Below are 27,661 nucleotides of genomic sequence, written 5' to 3' on the forward strand. Positions count from 1 at the left end.
ACAGTTTAGTGTTCTTGGGGGGAGGGGAGGAAGTTCCTTTTTCCTTCCTGGCCACTGAAGGTCAGGTTTCAGAGAACAGAGAATTTGACTTCAATTGTTTCTAAGTATTGCATATTTGAAGCTTGCTGGATGTTGCAGTGGCCCATAGGTATGACAGTTGTCATTTGTGGCTGCTAAAAATTTCGGAATTGTAAATGCAGGTGTTATTGCAAACCTCTTAAGATACACGATAAGACTAGAATTGTTTTGTCTTCAGTTTGGTTTCCTAAGTGAGCACGGTATATGCAATGCTGATGTCACTTGTTATCCCTTTTAAAAAAATCCTTTTGATCCTGATGACTAATTTCAATCCACGCTGACAGGGTAAGAGAGACCTCAGACATGAAGCTTTCTGATATTGCAAAAACAAATGATCTAGTAGTGAACAAGGAACTACATTAGTGTACTTCCTGAAAAGGTTGTAGCATAAGCGTCTACACACTTGTCGACAGCAGAAAATCTCCGCAAAAGAAAATAATGTAAACTACATGGTAATATCTGGACTTCTTGAAAGTCCGTGTTTATTTTCTTTTTTTCTTTTTTTTTTTTCTTTGGCGGAGGGAAGGAAAATTTGAATTTTAGAAGTTTGCAACTTTAAATAAAAATCATTTAATATAACATCTAGAAAATTAGTATTAGCTACTTAGTCCCTGCTTAGACAGCTGTTAGCAATGGAAATATTAAATTACTTTCCAGAGTGAGCAGACGTAATTTAAATGGCTTTCATCTCACAAATGGAAATCATAGAATAAATTAAGAATGGTGGTGATTTTTTAAAGACTTTGACTATAATATCTGAAATTTTAATATATAAAATACCTATGATCATAATCCAGTAAAGTTTTAAGTAGATGGTTTGAGGTGAGGTGATATTCAACCAAGCTGAATTGCACTGAAAGGCATTGGCTTTCTAGTTTCAGCATGAGAATCACATCAATTATTTGTAATCTGTCTTTATCCACAAAAGTACGTACTAATGTATTTTGGAGAGAAAACAGTATTCCAATGTATATCTTTTAGAAAATACATGACTTGTTGCTTACTACCATGTGATGGAAAATATACAGCTTGAGATTAAAACGGAAATTTAGTCTGTGGTTTAAAAAAAAGAAAGTCATTTATTTCATGAATTCACATCACAAGTTCATGCAACTGTTAACAGGAGTTTACATAAGTGGTGCCCATCTGGCATTTAGAAGGCAGGTTATATTGAATCAGTACACAGTAATATTTCATATCTTTGTTCTAACTCATTGCTGGCAACCCTATTTGTTAATCCCAGTGAAAGCTTCAGTTTGAAATACAGAACTACTTTTGAACTTGCATATCCTTCCCCACAGATGGCTGGAGCCTTAGTGGTGTGTTTCTTTTATGAGTCCTTTTGAATCAGGGAATTAATTGTAGCAGTAAGAGTGAAATTAGGGGTTCATTGCCTGACAATGTAATAAATCCTTAAATATCCATTTTAAGAGCATGCTTTATACAACAAAAGAAACCTGAGTGTGACCAAAATACTTACTTTTGCATGTTTTTTTTGTAGTAAAAATTCACTGCAGAGATCTCACTTCTTTATCAGGTTAAACAATTCCTTAGAGTATAGAATGATGAAGTTTGCAATTGCAATATTCACTTTTGGTATATTCATCTAAAATGTGAACAACCAGTTTGGAGGCACATTTTAGTTTCGTTTCTTCATGCTGTTAAGTACAGTTAAAAAATGAAATTCTCATCTTAACTGCGGCATATGGGAATTTCAATATGGTTTTTCAAACCAGTTTACCATACTTTTGTTTCTAGTAGTAACTTGTACAGCCTTTCATCTTATGAGTCAATCCTATAATTAGTATCCTTCTTTGCCAGAGGCGTACTGCATGTTTGTTTTAGGTACAGAATGTCTGCAAGAAATTTAACTTAATCATTACTTTTTAATGTAAGAGCTGGTTAGCTCAATTACACTAGATTAAAGTGAACTCAAAATTCCTGAGTTACAGAGAAGGGGCTAATCATTGACCTGTACTGAATAAGTACTATTTCCTATGGGTTTTTTTTCTTCTGTGTACTTACTAATGTGGCTAGTCCTTTAGCCCAATCTTGCAGTGGCTATAAGCAATTATCTGTTTGTTGTATGGAGTGGGTTTGTAAGGTTCTTATTTAACTTGGCCATTAGGTTGAGAAAAATTATTCCAATATTGCATACATTGCAGTACTGCTGCAAAACATCTCTTTTCTTCAGTTAATTTTTACTTTACTCTGTTTAGGGGTAATCTGAAAGAAGTAAGTTGTACGTGCAGCTTTTGAGTATTTTTTCTTATATTTAGGCATTTTCTAATTACAAAAGCATTACACTATTTTAAATATATAAATATATAGACTGAAAATACTACTTAAATTTATCTCTCATAATCACCCAGCTAATTCTGGGAATGGTTGCATTAGCACCACATCAACAGCACTGAGTTTTGGTGCCTTTGGTTTAAATACATGCTGACTGCTATGTCTTTTGGGTATAGAGAGTACAAGCTGTGACTGCCATATGAGTATAAAATACTGCTAAACAAATGCAAAATACTTCAGTTGTGTTTCTGTTAAATTTCTTGTTTTAAAGAAATATAGTAGAACACAGGGAATCCATCTAGGGCTGAAAATTTCCATATTGCCAACTCTACATTAAGAAAATAATTGTCAAGCAAAAGAAAACTGAAATATCTCTCCAGAGAACTGGAATTACCTAGAGGACTGAAGTGTATCAGGATTGTAATAAGATGCAATAGGCTTAGAAACAGGAGTTGTGCACTAAGGACCTTAGCAGTAAAGATTCATTATAAACTAACACCTCATGAGCTGGAAACAACCTAATAGAAGATTGACATAATGTTCCTGCTGATCACTTGTATCCTTACAGTTGTTGTCCTCTACTTTGTTCACCTTTAATTGTTTAGGTGTTAGGCTTTAGCATTCTCACTCTGACTGGTTCAGGAGTGCTAAAGCAGTGCGCTGCTGACCTCTTCAAGAAAGATCAGAAAGGGATCTCACGTGTTATTTTGGGCAGTGGCATGTGCCTTTGAGACTGTGACTGCTTCTTAAAAAGATTATCTCTTTGTAGCAGCTTTCTTAAATAAAAGGTTGTATCCACCCATTTTAATAAAATTTCACTTAAGTGCAGTGGTATAATTGTATGTGCGTACTACTGAACGTAATTCACAGTTGCTGTATCTGCATGTGGAAATCTAGGATGGAATTAATGCACCCTAATTTAGGCATATAAAAGTGAATGCTTAACAGTGAAGTTGTCAACCCAAACACCCACTGATAATCTGTGGAGAGAATTAGGAGCCTCAAGAATTTAAGCAAGCCAGATAAGGTAAGCTTCGAATGACTAACACTAAGCAGTCTTTCAAGCTTTTTCAGTTTAATCACTTCTTTGGAGCTTTCTATTTCTAGTTCTGTTTTCGAAAGAGAGCCTAAGGTGAGTAGCTCTGACTTTGTCATTAGACCTTCAGACTTCTGAAGTTAGTTTCATCTAGATACCAGTATCAGGTTAGATGAAAACTGCAAATTCAACATTGAATGATTGTCTGTCTTCTGAAAGCCTGATCTTCTTCTGTCTTTCTTTTTTTTTTTAATTATATTTAAGGGGGAAAATCAGAATGTAGATTTTTTTTTATTTTACACTCCCATTAAATAAATAAAACCAAATAAATTTAAAAAACCTTTTCTGATTATTTGATGAAATATTTCTTACAGATGGAAGCCCCCATTCTAAGAAAACTTACCATAGCTCAAATGTGCCAGAATTGAGGTCTGAAGACATAATTAGGTTCTTTCACATGTAGTCACTCTGATGCACATTTTATTTACATTGTTGCATATGTTATTTCCCACTGGGCCTTTTTCATTTACAGGTTGAGATAGGCAAAACCTATAATTCTATGTCTGGCATTATTTGCTACATGCTGTTTTATATTCCATGCAGAATGTGAGTTACTACTTACCACTGAGCTTTTCAGTGGTTCTGAATTTTGCAGTTTTTTGTGACTTTTATCTTTACAACAGAAGTGATGTAAAATCTATTGTGTCTGCTACACAGTTAATGAACTGAAACAGAGAAGTTGAAGTCCAAATTGTGTCCTTATTTAATAAACCCAGACTTTGATTCCTCCTTCTTGATTGTGGTTCTCTATAGTGGCTACGTCTATAAGCTGGTGACTTTAGGGCTCACTCTGTATTTAGTGGAGTGGAATGATCAAGGGAGGTGTTTACAACAAATGGGATTAATTGCACCCTAAAAGATCCTTTCTCCTCTCAACTGTGGTAGAGAAAGTTTAGGTGATTCCCTTAGAAGCAGATGTTTGCTTTCATCAGATGAATCTCACCAATAGAGCTTGACTTCTCAATGATAACCTTTCAAAGTGTCTTCAGTATTCTATGACTAATTCCTGGTGACTTAAAGAGGGGAGACTTTATGTTTCAGATTAAGTAATATAACAAAGCAAAGATCTTGTACGCAGCAACCTTTTATTCTGTATGACTTGACTTCACCCTCAGAGCTTTAAGCAAGGAATTAAAACCTAGGTTTTATAAGCTATCATTATTTCTGACTTCAAAGCTATAGGTTTTTCATCTGTACTACAGTTTGCATGTGCATGCTCACTATTGCACAGTATGCAATTTCTTTGCAGTAAATCATAACATTTACTTCGATGTTTGCAGTATTAATGTAAGCTGGTGGTAAATGTCCAGCTTCTAAAGGTGTTAAGGCTATATATTAGAAAATTATGAAAATTTATATTTAACCCTATGTATTTCAGATTGCTTACCCCAAAAAAGGCATTTTAAAAAGATGCTGAGATTGCAAAGTTGAACATTAAAACATTAGAAAGTACTAGCAGGTTTGGTTATGCAACTCTTAACTTCCACCTTGATTCAGAATGGTAATTCAGCCCAGTTGTGTGTAGATATTATGAAATACTTTTAATTTCATAAACACACTGTTTTCTGCAGGACACACATGTTTTCACCCTAATATGTGGAAAGGCTAACAGTTATGTTAAAAAAAAATTAAAAAAAGGCATAAACCCCCACCAACCCCTGCCAACCACTGCCCTTTCCTCCCTCCCCCCCAAAAAAAACCACCCTAAAAACAAAAGTCCACCCAAACCCCACCCAAACCCCACCCACCACTCCACAGTCAGAAGTAGTTACCTTGCTTGGAGAATTTAATCTAAATTAGTGATATTTTAATGTAATCGTAAGTGGGGAAACAGTGGTGGGCAAGCCTGAGTATGATTTATTTAAGTTTGTTGCATTCTGCATTTCATGTGACTGTTGGCTATGCAAAGAGGGGTCCTTAACACCTTTGCTGAAGCTTTGCTGATGGGCAAATTTAACTGAAGAGAAGAAATAAGATTTACCAAGTTCACCTGATAGCCTAGTGGCTAAAACCATCTCCATGGAGGTGGCAGAGGAGGCGGTTGAACCTCTGTCTCATGCTTTTTTGGAGAGGCCTCTTAAGCAAAAGGCAGAAACCCCATTGTTACTTCCTTTTTCAGAGCTGTATCTGGAAGGTGTTACAAGCCATGCTCATGATTTCTCCCCTCTCAATTTTAAAACAAGATCATAGATTATTTGTTTTCAGGAGATTTTTAGGAGAAGATGGAAGCTCCTCTCTGCCACTGAATAATTTATGGGAAGAACAAGTTTAGTATCGTTTTCCAGGTTCCTGCATCTTGGCAGGGTGAGCATGGTGAGGCACAGTGTGACAAATATTTCAGATTCTAGTCTTTGTTTAGCATTTCCTTCACACTGTATAGGAATTATGTGGTCTAATATCGACCCCTAGTTTCCCAGATAGAGACCTAGGATCCACAATTACAGATTTTAGGGCTTAGCTTTACATACTTAGACCTGTGCCAAATGACAAAATCCTTTTTCACTCTTTAAATGGATACTAAAATACAGTGCTATCAATTTTACAAGTGCATTGATGACTTATCTGAAAGTTGTGGGACTTCTTTATTTTATTTCTCCTACATTTATTTCCTCAATTCAGAAAAAAAATATCTTTAAAATTTAGTTTTATAAATTCTGTTGGTGTCAGAACGCAGGTGAACACACACATGTATTCCCAGATCTTTTTCAGTGCTGATTTTCTTAGAAGAAATCTTAGAAGTAGGCTTTTTCTGCATGGGATTTTTAATAGCTGGAAGAACTTTCTTAGCTTTCTTTTTTTATATATATATTTAGCAACAAAAAAATGTAAGTACATGAGAGAGATTTTGAAGAGCGGAGATGTTTCTAGCCATCAGGATTTCATTTCCTTACCCAGGTACTTTGTATTTTAATTGTAGACCAGAAAGCAACAAGGGAGGGGTGCTAAAATTTCATCAGAATCTTTATAGCTGCTGCAACATGTAGTTTTTTTGGACTAGATAGGTTGCTTGGCCAATTCAGAAACTTCCCTTGTAAGCAAGATAAGCAAATGACCCCTGCGCATAATTGTTATTCAAATGTAGTAGGTTTTATAATGCATCACTCATATATTTTTATTTGAACATACAACCTCTATTGTCTAAAGTTATAAAAACTTTATGACTGAAAATTAGGACAAGATACCCTGTGATTCTGATGAGAAAACAAGTATCCAGTTTGCAGACAGAAATGAGGTAGCTGAGTACAGTTATTATCTTCACAAACATTTTTAAAGCAAAAGAAAACCATAGCTCTTGAAAACTTGCAGCACAGACTGTTAGTGCTGTTTATCAAAGTTTGTATTAACAAATACAGGATACAGGCTTGCAGTCACCATGCAAGCTTTTGCTCTACTCCCTGGGTTTTACCACAGCTGAACCAGGACAGAGGGAAATAACTGGGGTAGAAAGTAAAGTGTTAGAAGTGATCATGTGTGTATGTAACAGGTCCATTTTTGTGCCAGCAATGTGAACCTGCATCTGTGTTCCCTGCTCAGGTGAGGACATAAAGTGTCATAGGTGCTCTGCCACTCAGTCATGGTTACAGGATGGAGTTTTTGACACTATCATGTTTCAATCCATACGTAAAACCAATCCATGCACCAGTCTACAAGCTCATCAGACAGCAACTACAGGATCTTGTTTGAACCTTTTAGAACAGATTTGTACCCACCATGCATGAATTTCACAATTCTACAGTTACATTTTTGATTCATGATATGGGTTACTCTGTTGGCTGAAGAAACAGCTTTCAGGCATGCTTATTCTTATATTTACATACATGCCATTGTCATTTACCTAATGAATATGCAATTAGATTCTAAAGGGTATATGGTTTTCCTCTCCTGTTTTAGAAAACAGTTAATGGCAGTAGTTACCCACTTAAAAATGGTGTGCAAGTTAGGCAACACAAACTCTTCTGCTTATGTGGGTAATGCCTTGTATAAGTGTTTTGGAACTGGGAGTGATAGTGGGTGTATGCAAGCAATAACTGTCATAAGCAGTCTTAATTGACTCGAATATTGCACAGAGTTGTTTTTATTCCGCAAAGATATAGTGGGACTGAACATACATAATACAGAACAGATACTTTCTATTTTCATCTTCTGTTGAAACAACAAAGCAACTTTCACAGCCTGGGTGGGATAGATACTTTCTATAGTTGGATTTGAACAAGAGACTATCCTAAAATACTACGTTCTTTTTCACAAAACATGTTTGTAAAATAGTTCAGTTAAAAGTATGAGTTAGAAGTGAAGGAGGAAGTAGGTTTTCTGCTCTATATAGCAATCTCACATGTTCTGACACAAATTGTGATACTGATTTAATACATGAAAACACCCGAGAAACAAACTGCATTTTGTGCAAAACAGACATTAGATACCCACAACTCTCAGGGGTGTAAAGCAAGCTGCTAGAAGCAAAGGTCAGAAGGGTAATTGCTGGCACTACTGAAGTCGTATTAACAGCAGTATATAGTTTGTGCCACCAGATCATGCTGAGTATTTCAGATTTATGCAGGAGAGACATACTGTCTTTTCATATTGATAACCAGTTATGTTATGTTAGGAGCAAGGGGGTATATGTAGTTCAGCAGTGACACAGATTTTATCTCACTTCCTCTGTTTTTTTGCTTACTCTGGTGGGTTGTTTTTTTTTCTGCAGGTTATTTGTGGGTACCAGTGATCTGAGGCTTTATTCTCATGTAGTAGTGTTTTTAAATATCTAGACAGTTCACAAAGGTGAAAGTTTTATGTATAAAAAGTGTAATTTTTGTGCCCGTAAATCAGTTAAATTTAGATGACCATGGCAGTACCAAGAATTTACATCTTTTAATTACTAAAAGAAAAAATGTGTTGCAGAGGCTGACTCTGACTTCCACAGTGGTGTGTATCCAGTACTGTGGAGTTTATGTATATTTTAAGCTCATATACACAGTGTAATTGTTCTAACATTTTAAACATAAAAGGCATTCAGCAGTTGGAGTTTGTGAAAATATGCAGTGCAAGAGAAATGGTCTTGGAAATGAATAAATCAAATTCCAGAGATTTTAATTTATAAGCACATTTCTCAGCATTTCCAAACAATGGATAAATACTTGAATAGTCATTTTCTTCCCTAGGGATTTATTTATTAAAGAATAACAAATCCAGTAAAATGAAAAAAAAAAAAAGTTGTAGGGCACTAACTTAGAGACTAAAGGCTTTAAAGTCAGCACTTGGAGCACATTTGAAAAATGTGGTTTGACATGATGAACTTTTGGGTGTAGGCCATGCAAGCAAATGGCTGTCCTCTTACAGATGTTGGGAGACTCTCTTTCTCCAGTGTTTACCACAGTCTCCAACAGTAATGTTTAGTAAAGTTTCTTACCTCCTACTTGAAAGATCAGGAGAAGGGAGGCAGTCTGCTGACTTTCTGAATTATATACACACATTGTGTTTAAACATGATACATTATTTTGCTTACTGGGGGCTAGGTAGAGGTTCTGCCTTCTTACTTTTAAGTGAACATAAACATCTTTTAAACTTCTTTCAGTATATGAAGGAGTTTCAAGATAAGTCACAATGCCTTGTATTTTCAAGAGCACACATACAGATAGCCACTGCAGTTCAGCTGACAGGCAGTAACTTGTTAAATTACGGTAACTTGAGGGTATGTCTAAGCCTTTAATTCTTGTCAAATTAAGGTTGATACCACTGGCTTGGGTCAATCAATGTAAAGATAATGGGCAAGGACATTTTACAATAAGCAAATGCTCCTTTCCCCTCTCTTCATCAGAAATACTCATATTCCAGGAAATAACAGCATTTTAATTTGCTTCTGTATCTTTATTTTTTAATCCTGATTGCAAAAGGTGGCACTCTGTTCAATGTTACCGTGTTATAAGTGCAGTTTTGGTTAGGTTTGTTTTATTGAATAAAGCCTCTTTAGGTTAGCATTGATTTGACATGGTAAGAGAGAAAACCCAGACATAATATTCCAAACATTTTATTCTCTTCAGCTTTTGTAATTATTATATTATTCTTTTTATTATTTACTAAATCCATGGAAGACACTTTAAAATGTTACAAGTTCTGTTTTCACATGGTTTATCACTGCAGAAAGCTTTCTTTTAGGTATGCTGATTCCAGTAGTGACTGTAACTAATCATGGTTCTAAAAAAAATAATAATCTGAGAAAATAAACATGAAACAAGCAATAAAGGAAGTCTTACTCCATTTTGCCCTGTCTGTAGTTGTTTAGAATAATGCGCTGAAAATTCAACTCTTCTGTTTATTGGCAGAAGTTACAGTGATACAGATGGGATTCATATGTTCTGTATTAGCTGAGTTACTGCTATTTAACCATCTTGGATTAACAGAAACTTTACTTGCTTTTAAGAATCACACCTTTGCATATACTGCCATTACAATGTACTATTGGTTAATTAAAAATGGATATTCAGGCATGCTGCTCAGAATTATGCAGGAGATGATAGCTTGGTATTTTGCATAATTCTTCTTTAGTGCTAACTAGCACATTTCCAGAATGTATTGGAACTTAGAAAAGGAAATCTACTTCTTAAATAATACATGGTTTTTGTGATGCGTAACATGCACACTCTTTTCAGAATCATAAGCCGATGTGCACCACCTCCCTCCATCCTGAATATATCACATCCAATTCACAAAGTGCTTAATTACATATTTAAATTTAATCATTAAATCATTTAATAGATGTTTGAGTTTAAAATGTACCTCCTTGGTTTTCTGGAATGGGACCATTAAGTCTGTGAGCCTGAAAAGAAAGACATTGTTTATGAAAATGCATACATATCTGAGTGACACTGAAAGCAGTTCAGCAATGCCCAACGGGCCACTTCTACAATAGCAGTCCACTTCTGAAATGTTGGTCTCTGCAGGGAAGATCACTATCATTATAATTAGAGCTACACTACAATGGACTGCTCACAGTAGCTATTCCAAAAAGTTCTTTGAAGGTGAAGATGAGTGGTAGGCATTCTCAGGAATAGATAATTGCTTTCTCAAGAAAAAAAAAAGGTCAACCAAATAAAAGAAATATTGAGTCTCTAAAAGGCTAAAATAAATTTATACTTTTGCCATCCCTGTTTAAAATAAAATCCTGTATTTCTAGTTTGGATATTGTTGGTGGGCACTAAAGAAATATATATCACTTATAATTTCCCAGAATATGTAACTATAGTTGTAAATAGATACATTTTGTGAGCAAATGAATGACAAAAATATAGCAGTTTCACCTCCGGAGCTATTGTTCTATTTTTTGCTTTCAAAATTTGCAATTCTTTTTTCTCCTAATTAGGAAGGCCTAATTACTACAAACTGTTAAGTGCTTATAGGTAGGTACATTGATACAAGTAGGTCATACTGATATGAATATCTTTATATTCAATAAAAGTATTTGAAGATGTTCAGATCATTTTTTTTAATGTCTTGTTTGTAAATACTTGTCCAGACTGGTTTTAACCTTCTAAAGACTAGATCAGGCAGTTGACTAAAATTGAAAACCTGATATCAAAACACAGTCCTTGATTTTCATGCCAAAGCCACCATGCATTGCTGTATAGACAGCTTTTTTTCATGTAGTTTCACTGCTTCTCACAGAATTATGTCCTGGAAATTTGCATACCATGCAGAAATTTCTGCAGTCTGTTAAAACTATGAACTTAAAACTACAGCTGCAAGAATCCTAGAACTAAGTGAAAAGTTGTCTCTGTGGAAGATTGTGATGCTCCTGCCAAAAGCATTCAAGTTATGACAAAAAGATTGTGACACTGGTTGCTTTTTCTTTTAAATAACAACGAAGATTTGGAAAAGAGGTCATAACAGGAATTATAGGAGAACATAAAGAGTAAGACAAGTAATAATTATTTAAGAGGAAAAGCACCTGAGACCCTGAACTGGAATTTTAGTCTGTTGTCTTTAACACAAATAATGAACTATCTGCTATGATAGTGAAAATGGTAACATTTCAGTACAAGGACACAGTTTCAAAATATATGTCTAGTTCATGTAGACATCAGCCTCTTTATTGACTTCAGTTTTGAGATCTGCTCTATTTTAATAACTCAGAATTGCTGAACAGTTGGGGTAAGAACGGACCTATGAAAACCATCTGGTTCACCCCCCTCTGCTCAAGCAGGTTCACATAGAGCTGGTTGCTCAGGTCGATGTCCAGATGGCTTCTAAGCATCTCCAAGGAGGAAGACTCGCAACCACTCTGGTCAATCAGTGCTGGTGCTTGCCTAACTTCATAGTTAAAGTAAGCGTTTCCTGATGTTCAGAGGGAACCTTCTGTGTTTCAGTTTGTGCCCCATTGTCTCTGGTCCACTGAAAAGAGCCTAGCTCTGTCCACTATGCATGCTCTCTTCAAGGATTTATATACACTGAAAGCCCTCCTGAGCCTTCTCTACTCTAGGCTGAGCAATCCCAGCTCTCTCAGACTTACATCACAGGAGAGAGGCTTCAGTTCTTCAATCATTTTTGTAGCAGTTCTTTGGACTTTACAGTAGCTCCACTTCATCCAATTTGGCAAGTTAAAAGCTCATAAAAAAGATGTGCTATAATTTGTTTTTCACAATTTTGATGTGACACTGGAAATTAATAATACAAGTCAAAGATAAATAGAAGTATTTGAGCAGATGTAAATGCAGTAACACTTGTTTCTTTTCACATTGAAATTGGAAAATTTACAGCTAAATATTCTTTCTTCTGAATAACAGCCATGATCTGAATTCTCTGTTATTTCATCTTCCCCCACTCACCAGCAGCTACATAGAATCATAGAATAGTTAGGGTTGGAAAGGACCTTAAGATCATCTAGTTCCAACCCCCTGCCACGGACAGGGACACCTCACACTAAACCATATCACCCAAGGCTTCATCCAACCTGGCCTTGAACACTGCCAGGGATGGAGCATTCACAGCTTCCCTGGGCAACCCATTCCAGTGCCTCACCACCCTAACAGTAAAGAATTTCTTCCTTATATCCAATCTAAACCTCTGCTGTTTAAGTTTCAACCCGTTACCCCTTGTCCTATCACTACAGTCCCTAATGAATAGTCCCTCACCAGCATCCCTGTAGGCCCCCTTCATGATACTATAATCCACAGAAACTGTTTAACATGTCAGTGTCTGTTTAAAGAATTTGGATTTTTTATTTCCTAGAAGTTAATATTTTCTTTGGTGCTAAGTGGTCTGAAGACTCAGAATTGGATAGAATTATTTTCAAAATATCTAGCTTTTTGGCAGTCTTGCCATTATAACAAAGCAACGTGACATTGTAAAACTCTTTGGTGCCCACGTTTGGTGTGTGTAGAGGAAATACCGTAACTGTTTCAGAAAATTATTTCTGAGTAATACAATTCCATTGATTGCACTAATCTAGAAAGTTTTCTCCTGCTGTTACTGTATTGCAGTAGGTATCAATTCTATGTATGTACAATTTAATTAGTGATTTGAATGTACTCTGTCAGACATTCATCTCCTAATTTAAATTTCTGACTACGTGGAACATTTTTTAGGAAATTATAGTCTTTAGGTTTTAACCAAAGATTTTCTGGCATAAATAGGCAATTTATCTTCTAAGTTAATAAAATATGGTTTGTGGGTTTTAAAAAATTTGCTGTCACAGAAATGCTCCATTTTTTTTTGTTCCTTTTTCCCATAAAACATTGAATTGATGCAGACTTCAAAGTAGATGGAAATAGATGAGCTATCAAAATTCATAAGCTGTTGAAAAAGAATTTGCTTTAAAAGACCATCTGTAATTTAAGATAGTTTCAATAGCTGTAGGTTAAGCTTTGATCCTTTAAAAAGATTTTTCATTTTCCACATAATGTTTGTCAAAGCTAGAAAAATCACTGAAGTCTTTACTATTATGGATATAAAGTCAATCTTTTCGAACTTTTACTAGAGGTATTATTTGTATTAACTAACTATCACTGAATAAAAAAGATAACATAATTGAAATATTAAATTTGATCTTAGAAATTACCATGGTGTCATGGCATATACAACCAAGTAAAATAATACCTTTCATAGCATTTGGACTTCTGTGGGGGTCTCAGGTCTCAGGAAATTTCCCTTTTTAAGGGAAGTTCATGTATTTTTGACTCCCTCTAGTGGACAGCTTGCTGAGATAGACACTAAGAAATGTTCTCCATATTAAAATCTTCTGATATTAAAAATTGAGAGGTCTTGGTTTTCATGGAGAAGATCTGATTCCATTCCATGGACAGTCAGAATATGTTTGTGTGTGTCTGCCCTCATCATAATTCATTTTGTAATATAATTTTAAAAATGTCTTTTTGGTTGCTGATACTCATATCTGCTTGTATGTGCAACAGTGGCACATGGAATGTCTTTTTTTTTGTTTGTTTTTGTGATACAAACCTCTTCTCTTTCCCAGACTTTCATTTACATAACTATATTCCTGAAATGCTTGCAGTTCACCTGAAATACTATTTAATTATGTTATGTTTCAGGTACCACCAAAGTAAATCTTGTGAAGATCCCTTCAACTGCTTCCAGTCCTCGAGACACTGCACTAGCAGCTGTTATATGCAGTGCCCTTGCAACCGTGCTCTTAGCTCTCCTTATTCTTTGTGTTATCTATTGTAAGAGGCAGTTTATGGAGAAGAAACCAAGCTGTGAGTTTCCAGTTTTTACTCTTTCTTTTTAATATTTATATAAACTGGTATTAGTTGGGCAGATCTCCCTGTAGGTAGATAAAAGTCTACAGCATTAAAGCAAGATTAACAATGAGATGAACAAGCTGGCTGAAGCCCAAGACTCCATACAAGTTTGCCAATTGAGTGTGGATGTTCCAACTTCTGCTGAGAAAATGCTGTGCAGATGTCCAGAAATAGTCCAATTGCATTAATTCCTTGCCACACTTTGTTAGATGCTGCACAGATATATTTGGATCATTTGGGATGCAAGCTGGTAAATCATTATAAAGTTGCAATGCCAGTGTGGAAATAGCAGCTTGGAGGATCTGTGCATCACAAGCTATTGTGAAACAGATTAGTCCATCAAGATTCTGAATGTGGCTGGTCTAGATAGCAGATTTGTCATTAACAATTTTGCTTTTATGGGCATGTTCAAGATGACTTGAATGCCTAAACCAGTTAAATTTGTAAATAAAAAAAAAATCCATAACAGCTCATCAATATAATTCAGTTCGTTTATAATGAACATTTTTCTGCTCATTAATTTAAAATAAGAAAAATTCAAAGCACCCTAGTTCCCATTTATCATTTTTTATATCTTCTTTTAAAATGTTTATAGCACCTAATGAACTGTGGGTATCAAACAAGATTTATATCACTGTTTACAGCACAATAAAAAGAGATTGAGAGAGGCATTGCAAGACTTGTTCCTAACTTAGAAGAGGTTTTACAATGCAAGTTTTGAGAAATTCAGACATAGTGAGTTCAAACTTCAGTTAGTGAAGTTTAGTAACTCGTTTGCCTTGGCCTACAATTATACAGATTAAAGGAAGTCTGCTGTTAATATATAGCTCTTTAAGATACTATAAACAAAATCCCACTGGCTGAAAGCTGAATGTGGAAAATTTCAGATGGGAATCACTGAGAATTGTTAAACAATGAGAAAATGTAACAGATATACTCTTAAATCATCAAAATAAGAGCAGATGTCTTGCTAGAAGTGGCTGTAGTTGAACCAGCTGTTCTAGGGTTTGTTGTAAAATCTGTGGTTTGTGTTGTATGAAACTGCATGATCACTGTGGATCTTTCAGTTGGAAGATGTATAGAAATACTATTTAGTGTGACATTTAGGCATTCTATGAAGATAGGAGGCTCTGAACAGGGAAAAGGGTATCATTTACTAATGTATGTTTTTATTAATTTTGTCCAAAGGGTCTCTGAGATCACAAGACATTCACTACAATGGCTCTGAATTGTCATGTTTTGACAGACCACGGCTAAATGAATATGACCACAGAACATGTTGTCAGTGCCAAAGAAGCACATCACAGACATGTGGTATGTATGTCTACTAAAAGTTGACTTTATGGCATGATGAACATATATTTAACATATATGTAATGCTAGAGCTGTGACACTGAACTTGAACTACAGAGCTAATATAGTCAAATAGAATTTCTAAGTAGATATTTGGTTATGATTTTTTTTCCTGTTTTCATTCCAATGACCCTTCACTTAAAAAAAACCAAAATCAAAAACAAAACAAAAAACACCCCAAGCTTTACGTGTCCATCTCATTTCTTTCAGATAAAAATAGCATTGCATCTGGCTTTGAGGCTTAAATTAGTTTCAAGGATTTACCAGGCAGTATCTAAGAACATGATATGAATGCTGAAGGACATTAACAACCTGAACAATTCAAATCATTTAGATTTTATGAAGTTGCATCAGAAAAGATTCATGTATTACATTAACAACTACATAATTAAACACAAATACAGTTTTAATATGTTAACTCAGAGATGTGGTAGCTTCTCTCCTGTATATCCAATTGAAATACAAATTAATTTAAAAAGTAGATGCTCATGACTGACATCTATATTACACCTGGAGGAAGGGCTTAACTCTTATAAGTAATTTGATTTTAAAGTAATAAAATTACTCATTTTTTGCAATAAGAAATCTCATTCTTCAACCCATATATTCTAATGTAACTGGTAAACTAATAATCAAGTTTGAGGGAGGACAGAGACTAAGAGTATACAGAGCTGTAACTCTTTAAACATTGTTAAATAATTTTCATTCCTTAGGACCAGTTCACTTGATTCCATCACTGTGTTGTGATGAAACCTGTAGCATGGAGCACAGCAGTCACAGTTGTGCTTTCCACTCCCAGACTACGCTCAATGAAAGGTAACTTAGTTTTATAAATGTCTGTAAAACATTAAACATTTTTATGCAGTCAGATTAATATTTATACAGATACAGTGGCTTTTTGCAGTGGAATTACAGTGTGGTACCTTAGAGGCATTGGTAACCCTCTCTTCTGCTATGGGTTGGCAAGGTGCTGCATAAATTTGTGATTAAGGTGCAGTTTAGAAGTGTCATGAAGATTTTCTTTTTATAGGAAATCACAGAATCCCAAGGGTTGGAAGGGACCTCGAAAGATCATCTAGTCCAACCCCCCTGCAAGAGGAGGGAAACCTAGAGTACATCACACAGGAACTTGTCCAGGCGGGCCTTGAATATCTCCAACGTAGGAGACTCCACAACCCCCCTGGGCAACCTGTTCCAGTGCTCTGTCACTCTTACAGTAAAGAAGTTCTTCCTGATGTTAATGTGGAACCTCCAGTTCACACCCATTGCCCCTTGTCCTATCACTGGATATCACCGAAAAAAGCCTAGCTCCATCATCCTGACACCCACTCTTCACATATTTGTAAACACTGATGAGGTCACCCCTCAGTCTCCTCTTCTCCAAGCTAAAGAAACCCAGCTCCCTCAGTCTCTCCTCATAAGGGAGGTGTTCCACTCCCTTCATCATCTTTGTGGCTCTGTGCTGGACTCTTTCAAGCAATTCCCTGTCCTTCTTGAACTGAGGGGCCCAGAACTGGATGCAATATTCCAGATGCGGCCTCACCAAGGCAGAGTAGATGGGGAGGAGAACCTCTCTTGCCCTACTAACCACCCCCTTTCTAATGCACCCTAGGATGCCATTTGCCTTCTTGGCCACAAGGGCACATTGCTGGCTCATGGTCATCCTCCTATCCACCAGGACCCCCAGGTCCCTTTCCCCTTCACTCCTTTCCAGCAGGTCAACCCCCAACCTGTACTGGTACATGGGGTTGTTCTTCCCCAGATGCAAGACTCTACACTTGCCCTTGTTGAATTTCATCAAGTTTCTCCCCGCCCAACTCTCCAGCCTGTCCAGGTCTTGCTGAATGGCAACACAGCCTTCTGGTGTGTCAGCCACTCCTCCCAGTTTAGTGTCATCAGCGAACTTGCTGAGGGTACACCTGGTTCCCTCATCCAGGTCATTGATGAAAATATCCTTCTGACTGTGGGATTTGAAATATCTAGTATTTCTGAATTTCTACCAGACTGTAACCATTATTTTCTCCTGATCAGCTGAATATAGAGTACTAGAGTAGTTATTTCTACAGCCATGCCATGAGCTATATATATAAAATTTATGGTGTCATCCAGAGTTTCCTGAGTACAGATTTTAACACAGGATGTATTTATTTCTTTTAGCTAGAATAGTTTTCCATATAAGGTTTAAATTGGTCTCCAGCTGTTTTGTTCTTATGGCCAAATGTAACTAAAAATGTAGAGGCAGCTTCTTCGTAGGTATTGTTTATGCAAGGTGACTCGGTGACCTAAGTACAAGATACAAAATACTTAAATTTTCTATAAAAACTTGTTTAAATACCAGCAAGCTTGAGTCATCTTTTTATGCCACTAAGGCTGACAAATTGAGAGTTGTGTACTTTGTGTGGGATCTTTTGGTTAAGGCTTTAAAAATAAATGTTATATTCATGGTATGTGGACATCAAAGATCCCATGGTTCCTCCCAGTAGAAATAGAGTTTGCTCCAATTTCCTTTGCCAGAATAATGTGTTTCCTTCAATTGTGGTGTGATGTTGTGACTTTTGGCCTCATCTATGAGAATGCTTTGTGTATATCAAAACTATTAAAGCATTCTGGTTTGGAAATGAGTAAGGTGACTTAAAATCAGTTACAGGCATTGTTAATGTGGGATAAGTTATGTTACACAAATTATTACTGTACCTCAGACTTCATGTAGGCTTTACAGTTTTATAAATCTGTACGCAGGTTTTGGAAGTAAAATATATTAGTATATTGCTTTGGTTTTGTTGATACTTATTTTAGTATACTACAGTAAAAAACATTAATGGGCTTTCAACAGGTAGGCATGTATAGAGCACTCAGACATGTCAGTATCATCCTGCACTTTAAATATATTTGAGATAGATAATACTGAGTTTCTACTTCCACTTTCTTCCAAGTAAACTAAAAATAACTCTCATGAGAATTAAAAATCCTTGCCATTCTTTAATATTATGTCCTTTGCACATGAAAGAGAGTAGGAAAAAAACATTTCACATTTTGAAGGCTAGACGGAACAAACTGAAAAGTCTAACTGAAAAGTCTAAAGTAAAGGCATGTTCAGTGTGAAATCACAGAGTTCTGTGAAATCACAGGAGTTTCAAGCAGTCTCGTTGTCTATGGCCTGCTTCCAGGCTGAACCCCCTTTACTTCTTTTATTCCATTAGGTATTTGTTTAACCTGAAGGGTTGGGGAGTTTTTTGAGAAAAACCCTGGTGTTGGAGATTCCACAATTTTTTGCTGCAATTTAAGCCTGTTATATCTTGTCTTCACACCCCACCATGCATTGAGAACAAATAAATACCTTTTTGCAACAGTCTTTGTATCTGAACACTGCTATAATATTTTTTCATCTTATTTCTGTTCTGACAACCCCAACCGCAGTTTTTATGTTCTAGAACCCTGAATTCACAGCATGAAGGTCTCTAGGTATCCTCTTTACCTCAGATAGTGTTCTCTAGAGCTTTCTTCATTTACAGACAAGGAATAAACTGTATTTTTTCAGAACTTGTTTGTACAGGATGTCTCCAGAGCATTAACATAATATGACCCTGATAAACATTTGTGAAATACCTATATTTACTAATCGCAATAATTACAATATGATAATATTTTCTGGAATGCTTTTGAAACCATGTGTCTTATATCCTTTTGCAGGGCTTCTGATTCTGTTACCGGAGAAATGATTCCTACCTTCCTTGGTTCTCTTTCACACTCTACTTGCGGAGACATTCCAGATGCTTGGCCTCTTATGCAAAACTCAGCTTGTTGTGACAGCATTTCTTTCTGTGAATCATATTCAGAACTGGCTGGAGGATCTGCAAAATCGTGCAGTACTGAGACTGAAAATGCAGTCACTGTTGAGCTGGATGATGACCAGGAAATAAGTGAAGTACCTATTTCAGCTAAGTCTCTTGATGGAAATGTTGCGAAGTCCTTTGAAATCTCTAAACATAGAACATGCATAGAAGTTTCATCACTTCAGAATGCAGAGGCTGCTGAAACCCAGCCAAAGACAAAGCATAATGGAACAGAAAATGACTCTACAGACTGATAAAGAGGTAAAATCCAAAACTACAAATAAGTGAGAATGAGTACTTAGGACATGGACTGCTAGATAAAAATACAATGGTAAAACATTGTAGGGTCATGTTTCTCTATAGGTTACACCTAGCTATTGCTGAAATAAATTAAAACTCTTACAAGAGATTCAACAGTTTCACATTATGAATCATTGATTGAATTTTAAGGTGTAATTACTCAAACTATATGAATAGTATAAACCAGAATACAGGGGAGAGTTACACCAGTCAGCTTTTATCAGGATGAGGGCTTCTTTCATTTAAATTCAGGGGGGAAAATCAGCTTAATAGCCTTATGAACTATTATGTGAGGTTAGTCCTTGTTTATGAGGGAAGAACTGAAGACTTGTCTTTGTTCATTGTAAACAAAGCATAAAAGACATGCAGGTGTTCATCAAAAAATATTTATCTTCTGTGTGAAGTAACTACAGCAGTAACATAAACAGAAGAATCTTTAATGCATTTTAATGCCATTCGTATTCCCATGTCATCAGGAAAAAACAGTCTAGAAGCTTGTCCATAAAATATAATTTAATCTATAAAAGCTCAGAGAAAATGCAGGTCCAAGGTCAGAATGGAAAGAAGTTATAAACAATCCTTTCTATATAACAGTGACTGCTACTGCTTCATCATTATATCTTTTTGAATATTAGCTGTGCTCTGTATTTATAAATGGCATTTTATACTATTGGAAGTAACTTGAAACAAAAAACTGATCTGTTAAAAAGATCCTAAATCATGGCATGTACTGATGTTGTTACTCAAGGTTTGTGCAGGCTGTGGCTGGAAAGCTGAAACAGTCTCCTGTGCACTTTTTGCTTGCAGCCATCCAACCAGTTCTTTATCCACCGAGTGGTCCACCTATCAAATTGATGTCTCTCCAATTTAGAGACAAGGATGTTGTGTGGGACAGTGTCGAATGCTTTGCACAAGTCCAGGTAGATGACGTCAACTGCTCCACCCCTGTCCATCAGTTCCATAGCCCCATCATAGAAGGCCGCTAAATTGGTCAGGCAGGATTTCCCCTTAGTGAAGCCATGCTGGCTGTCACCAAGCACCTTGTTGTTTTTCATGTGCCTTAGCATGCCTTCCAAGAGAATCTGCTCCAAGATTTTGCCAGGCACAGAGTCCTGTGCTGCCTGGTCCCCTGACTGCCATTGATTTTTCAAATATGATGGCCAGTGGCTTTGCAACTTCATTCTCCAGCTCCTTCAGGACCCGCGGATGGATTTCATCAGGTCCCATGGACTTGTGCATGTTCAGGTTCTTAAGATGGTCTCGAACCAGATCATCTCCTACAGTGGGCCTAAGGTCTTCATTTTCATAGTCCCTGCATTTGTCTTCCAAGACTTGGGTGCTGCGTTCAGAGCCTTTGCCAGTGAAGACTGAGGCAAAGAAGTAATTCAGAACCTCAGCCTTCTCCAAATCCTGTGTAGCCAGTTCTCCCAGCAGCTTCCAGAGGGGGCCTATGTTGTCCCTATTCTGTTTTTTATTCACTGCATACCTATAGAATCCCTTCCTGTTATCTTTAACATCCCTAGCCAAGTTTAATTCTAACTGGGCCTTAGCTTTCCTAACTTGGTCCCTAACTACCCTGACAACATCCCTGTATTCATCCCAGGCCACCTGTCCTTGCTTCCACCTTTTATAAGCCTCTTTTTTCCTTCGAAGCTTCCTCAGCAGCTGTTTATCCATCCATGAAGGTCTCCTGGCCCTCCTGCTGCACTTCCTTTTAGTTGGGATGCAACACTCCTGAGCTTGTAGTAGGTGATTCTTGAATATCAACCAACAGTCTTGGGCCCCCTTGCCCTCTAGGGCTATATCCCCTGGAACCTTGCTAAGCAGGTCCCTGAAGAGTCCAAAGTCTGCTCTCTAGTCATACATATCTTTCTCAATAGATTATTTACAATAGATAGTTTTGCCTCTAACAATGTTTGGTACTAACTGACCATGTGTCAGATAGCAATTGTCATAGTTTAATTTTGAAATATGCCAAATACCATTAGGTGGTAGCTGTATTCTCTAGATACATATAGGAAGGGACAGTGACATGGCTATGACTGAAAATTTTAATGCTGTGAGTTCCCAGTTTTTCAGCAGTTATCAGTGGAACTTAAATGCTCTCCTGATGTTTTAAGGGAATATATTTCCATATTAATAAGATTAAAAATTCAAAAGTTTGTAGGTTTTTTTCCCACTAAACTATCAGCTATCAGCTGACTATCACTATGAGCAACTTGCTGATATCACTATCAGCCACTTAATACAGCTACTGACAGCCACTATCAGCTTCAGAGGTTGATACATAATAGAGGCTGGCCTCCAGTGATGGAGCAACAGAACAGATAGATAACAGCATAGAAACTGGTGTCATCTACCTGGAATTGTGCAAAGGGTTCGATATTGTCCCACATGACATCCTTGTCTCTAAACTGTAGAGACATCAATTTGATGGATGAACCACTCGGTGGATAAAGAACTGGCTGGATGGCTGCACACAAAGAGTTGTGGTCAATGGCTCAATGTCCGGCTGGAGATCAGTAACAAGTGGTGTCCCCAAGGGATCAGTGCTAGGACTGGTCTTGTTCAACACCTTTGTCGCTGACATGGACAGTGGGATTCAGTGTGCCCTCAGCAAGTTTGCCGATGACACCAAGCTGTGTGGTTCTGTTGATACACTGGAGGGAAGGAATGCCATCCAGAGGGACCTTGACATGCTTGTGAGGCAGCCAATGCCAGCCTCATGAAGTTCAGCCAAGCCAAAGTGCAAGATCTTACACCTGGGTCAGGGCAATCCCAGGCACAGCTACAGGTTGGGCAGAGAAGAGATTCAGAGCAGCTCTGCGGAGAAGGACTTGGGGGTGTTGACCAATGAGAAAATGAATATGAGCCAGCAGTGTGCACTCACAGCCCAGAAAGCCAACTGTATTCTGGGCTGCATCAAAAGGAGCATGACCAGCAGGTTGAAGGAGGTGATCCTGCCCTTCTACTCTGCTCTCGTGAGACCTCACTTGGAGTATTGTGTGCAGTTCTGGTGTCTTCAACATAAAAAGGACATGGAAGTGTTGGAACAAGTGCAGAGGAGGGCCATGAGGATGATCAGGGGACTGGAGCACCTCCCATATGAAGACAGGCTGCGAAAGTTGGGGCTGTTCAGCCTGGAGAAGAGAAGGCTGCGTGGTGGTTCTACTGAGATTTGTGTATCATTCTGAATAAGCAAGATGGTTTGGGAGGGTTAGGTTCTTCTTCATGTTTTTTTTCTTTAATAGACTTCACTGATTTGTTTTGTACAATTTCTCTATATTTGGACTCTGCAGTGCACCATTATGTATGCATCTTTAATGGAGAAATATAAGTAGTATTTGAGGACTGGGACTAGACTTGCCCGAGATGTATTTTCAGGCTGAACTCTGTCCACCTGTACAACTTCAAGAAAATTCTTTCACCTCAGTTTGTCCCTTTTATTTGAGAGGTTTTTTGCCCTTTATCTTAGTACATGTGGATGCATTGCAGTCTTGCGTAGGTCCATAATTTCTTATTTTATTATATTGCAAGGTAGTGTTGCTACAAGTTTCAGCTTTAGGTTAAGGTGGATTTTTACAGCAAGCAGTAAGCAAGATGAATTTTTAGTGCTTAGTTAACTGTAGAAGTACACAAAGGTGTTTTATGAGATTATGTAACCACTGTTCTATCACTTTCTTTTAGGAAACCAAGCTATTCCTCTCAGCACTAAGGATGAATGCGTCCCTTGTGCTCCTCTGCTGATTCTCATCAAACTTAGTCCAGTCTTCAATGTTGCATGGTCTTAAAACCAGATGGGAAGAAAATGGCATCATTTCACACCTTCTGAGCAGTTGCATCTGACCTGCAACAGCTGTAAAGTGAAACTTCAAGGAGCATCCTAGGAGATTCCTGAAAATTGATTTATGACCTTTTGCATCACTTTTAAAAAAGAACCTTCTATTCCCTCAGATTCTCAAAAAGTCTAATGGAGTGAGCTTAAAAGTATATGTAAATACAGCAAGAAATATAAATGCTTCAGTGTGTTTAGGTGGGCATCTTAAATATGACTACAGATGTTAGAAGGCGTGGGACAGGATGCTGCCAGTTGTTCTGCTTGCAGATTTATGCATGCATTAGGATTTTTTTGGCTGGTTCTAATTTTAAATCAGTTTCCTGCTGTTGAAGGACTTGACTTATGAAAACAAACATTTCTATTTATGCAAGAATCATCTATTGATAAACTGAAGCTTTTCTTATATATTACATTATAGTCAATAAGCTAGTTTGGGAGTTAAAGAACTTGCATGTTACAATATGTATGGTTGATGTCCCCTCCATCCAATTATTACACTTGTGGAGGAGGCATTGTTTTGTTAAATATAGCAGGAAATTAACTTTAAATTAGATTTAGTTTAATGAAAGTCAGCCGTACAGATAAGGTTGTTATGTTTAATTGGTGGTCTCAGTATTGGAATACAGCACTTGTTGTTATAGCATGTAATTTTGAGACGTTGAAATAAACGTAATCAACTGTCACATCAAAATGCTAGTCTATAGGAGGTGCCATGAATATATTCATACAAGGAGACTATTACTAATATTTTTTAGTAATGAATTATTTTTAAGGATCAAGCTTCATGTTGACCTAATTCTGTCATTTAGCAGACCTATTCATCCACGTTACTCTACCTTCTGTCTGTAGTATTGTGTAGATACATTTTTGCCACACAAAAATTGCTTCATAACATTTACAAAAAACCCTCTGAACTGAATCCTCAAAGTTGTGTGCATGCCTAACAAAGTGTCAGTTCTCTGCCTTCATTGCTGTTAAGATATTTTTAAATGCAATTTGTTGCACCCTATCCCATAATACCATTTTTTCCTCAAGCCATTTCATCCCTAAAATAGTTCTCAGTTCTGTGAGTAATCCCAATAACGCCTACTGATTCATGACATTCAACAGGCTCCAACTTGCCAGTGATGAACTCTAGCAATTATTCTTTTAAGTACCCAATGTGCCTTGACAAAAGCAAAGCAATCAGCAAAACAAATGCAAATTTGCAATAAATATTACTCATCTTTCCACACACGGTTTGTGTGGCAATGGAAATGTTGAGACAGTATTCATATTCCATAATGGAAAAACACTTTTGCTTTGAAGCATGCAATAGAAGGTTGAACCTGCACAAGAATACCTGAAGCCAGTGTGGGCAGCCAAGGCAGTAAAATGCTTCAGCTCTTCACCAGTGAAAATATTCATGTGTGCAGAAATCATGTGTACAGTTAACAAATTCAGATCAAGGGGAGTGAAGAAATTAAGTAAGTGATTTCTTTTTTTAAGTGGTAAATAGCACCGTTTGGTCACTGGCAGAATATGCAGCTATAAAGGGAATACAAATAGTCAACTAAATACTGGAACATATATATTCAAATAAGAGTAGCTTTGAATTATTTCTTTGGATACTTTCATACATTTAAGATATGACAAATAGTATTTTTCATTACATGTGCATGAAGAAATGTGTGCTTCTTTGTATATACTTTGTAAATAGAAAAAATCCAATGTGCATTTCAGTATACAGCGAGATATTTTTAGAACATGAGGAGATTTAACTTTCACTAATAACAACAGTTCTTTAAAATGCTATGTTTGAAAGTTTTGCCAGTGTCTGCCACAGTAAGTATGTTATCTCATTGGAATTTCCACTTTGTATAAGTTTTTTTGTCTGGTAAATCCAGAGAAGAACGCTCATTTCTCCAAATGAGTGACAGATAGCTTGAGAGCAAATTGAGAGAGGACAATGAAGAGAGTGCTTTTTAAATATATATGTATATTGTGTATATACTTTTTTTCTTTAATTTAACCAAATTGGTCTTTTTTATATTGCTTGTGGCAAGCGATGTTGTACATGCCGATAGAAAACATACAGTACCATTGCATTTCGACTGCCCACATACCGTGTCTAGGAACTTACAGTGCTGTTTTAAATGCTCCTTTAAGGAATGTAAATTAAAATCTTGTATAAATCATTTTGTAATACTTTTTCTACTTGTGAATAAAATGTTATGTGAACCAGCCTTGGTTTGTTGATCTAAAGTTAATAATACTGTTCTATACAAACATAGTGATAAATTCTTTTATTATTTTTAGAATTCCATAATGGATTAATTGCATTAAAATCATGGTATCATTTGGTACATCTTTTGTCTTGAGATGCTTGCTGTTTAAAAGCTGTATCATTCTTCAAGCTGGAGGGCCTTGAAGAAGCAGTAAGTTAGCATCAATCTCTAAAATCAGAGGGCTTCTAAATCTTTTCAAAATTTTGCTTCTCAAGAAAGGGAAAAAAACCAGCTGGAAAGTACCACCCATTACTGTCTGTATAATGTCTTAAAAGAAATCAAAGTACTCCATGCAGTAGACTGTTTCAGACAAGGCAGATGTGTAAATAATCAGAGTAGCTGTATTTCTGAAACAGAAAAAGATGCCTTACTCATGGCATCTGATGATTTCCAACAGAGCAACTGCAGTTGCACTGCAGCAGCCAGGAGCGGTTTCAAACCTCAGTTAAAGAAAGATGGAATTAGAGAATACTGACAGAGAAGCCTGATTACCCGTGATTCCAAGACATTTTCCAAACATTGTCCCGAAGTTCAATATGTTGAAAAGATTCAGGAGAATAGGATGCTGTACAATTTAGTGATTAAGAAAGGGATGCATGGTTCGACTGACAAGAGTAGAAGACTGAGACAAAAGAGTAATTTGATAATTGCATATAATTACATGACTTCTTATGGAAAAGACGTAAGAAGCAGCGACTGGAAACTGAATCCAGATGAGGATGATAAGTAACATAAAGCCAGGTTGTTTGTGGTGGAGAATTTGTAGCACTATAGGGTTTTATGGGAAAATTTGAGAGAAATTGAAAGCAGCTCTGTCCCTGTTGTTAGTTTAGTCTACCAAATTCCATGTTAGTACTCATCTGTGCATTGCTGTTATTTTTCCAGTCTTTTAAGTTCATAATTCAGAGCTTACCCACAGACCACCTTCCCAGGATAGCAAGGTCTCTTTATACAACTGTGCCCATGTGCTGCACTCCCGAGTAGTCTTCTCCTCTGCTGAGGCTGTCAAAAATGGCAGCAGCCCACATCCCCATCCCACCTGATCATCCTTCTGGAGCACTTAAACACTTGCAAGTCTGCAGACCAGCACGTGGCATATTTGGTAGTCTATTTTGTGCCAATACAGACAACTTGATGACTCAGCACTGCTGGGATCACAACAGTACACCCCTGCCAAAAATAAAAATTAAAAAAAAATCAAGAAAAAAAACAGGAATTGAAAACCAGGTATTTATTCTGCTTTATCTGGAAACAAAATACAACTAAAAAAACATTATGTATGTGACCATAAAACTTGAATAGACACTTGATCATATCAGATTCTATATAAATGTCGTTAGCAAGGCTGCAATTTTCTAGCCAACTGCCCTTCTAGAAGAGGTCTACAGAAAAAAACAACACCCCAGAATGTTCTCCCTGCTTGCACTGCTCCTCCGTACAGCAGTGCTTCCTCCCTTTTCTACAAGGTAGACAAGCTGTTAATACAGTGCTCCTCGTCCTACCAGGAGGCTGAGATCATATGGCTTTTCCCTTTGTTGTGGGCTCTTTGAGGGCCTTCAGTTTGCATTCCTGTGAAGTCCCTCCAAGCAACAACCTTCATGCATTAAATTAATCCTCTCACTGACTTTAGTGATGGAGGCTTAGATCGCTACCTGCCGCACATTCCAATGCAGACACTGCTGCTTTGTTTTGCCCTGTAAGAAAAGGAGGTATTGAAGGGATCACAGTGTTTTATCAAGCACAGAGCAAGCCGAAGTAGGGTGCTGCAGCACAAAGTTACACAATGCACACTTTGTGCTGGCAGGGTGCAATTTAATCCATACTTAGTTTTGGCATGAGTGATGATAAAA

General features: G+C 36.9%; 1 protein-coding gene across 2 annotated transcripts in view; it reads left to right on the top strand.

Moving 5' to 3' along the window:
* Positions 1 to 25,769, top strand: part of TNFRSF19 (TNF receptor superfamily member 19) — a 63,894-nt gene extending 38,125 nt beyond the window's left edge. For both annotated transcript variants that reach the window (XM_031049515.2, XM_013129225.3), the window contains 5 exons: positions 14,011 to 14,175; positions 15,409 to 15,534; positions 16,287 to 16,389; positions 19,264 to 19,667; positions 23,394 to 25,769. In XM_031049515.2, coding sequence (XP_030905375.1) covers positions 14,011 to 14,175; positions 15,409 to 15,534; positions 16,287 to 16,389; positions 19,264 to 19,660 — 791 coding nt within the window. In that variant the 3' untranslated portion in view covers positions 19,661 to 19,667; positions 23,394 to 25,769. The remainder of the gene's footprint in view (positions 1 to 14,010; positions 14,176 to 15,408; positions 15,535 to 16,286; positions 16,390 to 19,263; positions 19,668 to 23,393) is intronic.
* Positions 25,770 to 27,661: the final 1,892 nt, after the last annotated feature.

Source organism: Melopsittacus undulatus, chromosome 2 (genome assembly GCF_012275295.1).
Source record: "Melopsittacus undulatus isolate bMelUnd1 chromosome 2, bMelUnd1.mat.Z, whole genome shotgun sequence".
Taxonomy (NCBI): Eukaryota; Metazoa; Chordata; class Aves; order Psittaciformes; family Psittaculidae; genus Melopsittacus; species Melopsittacus undulatus.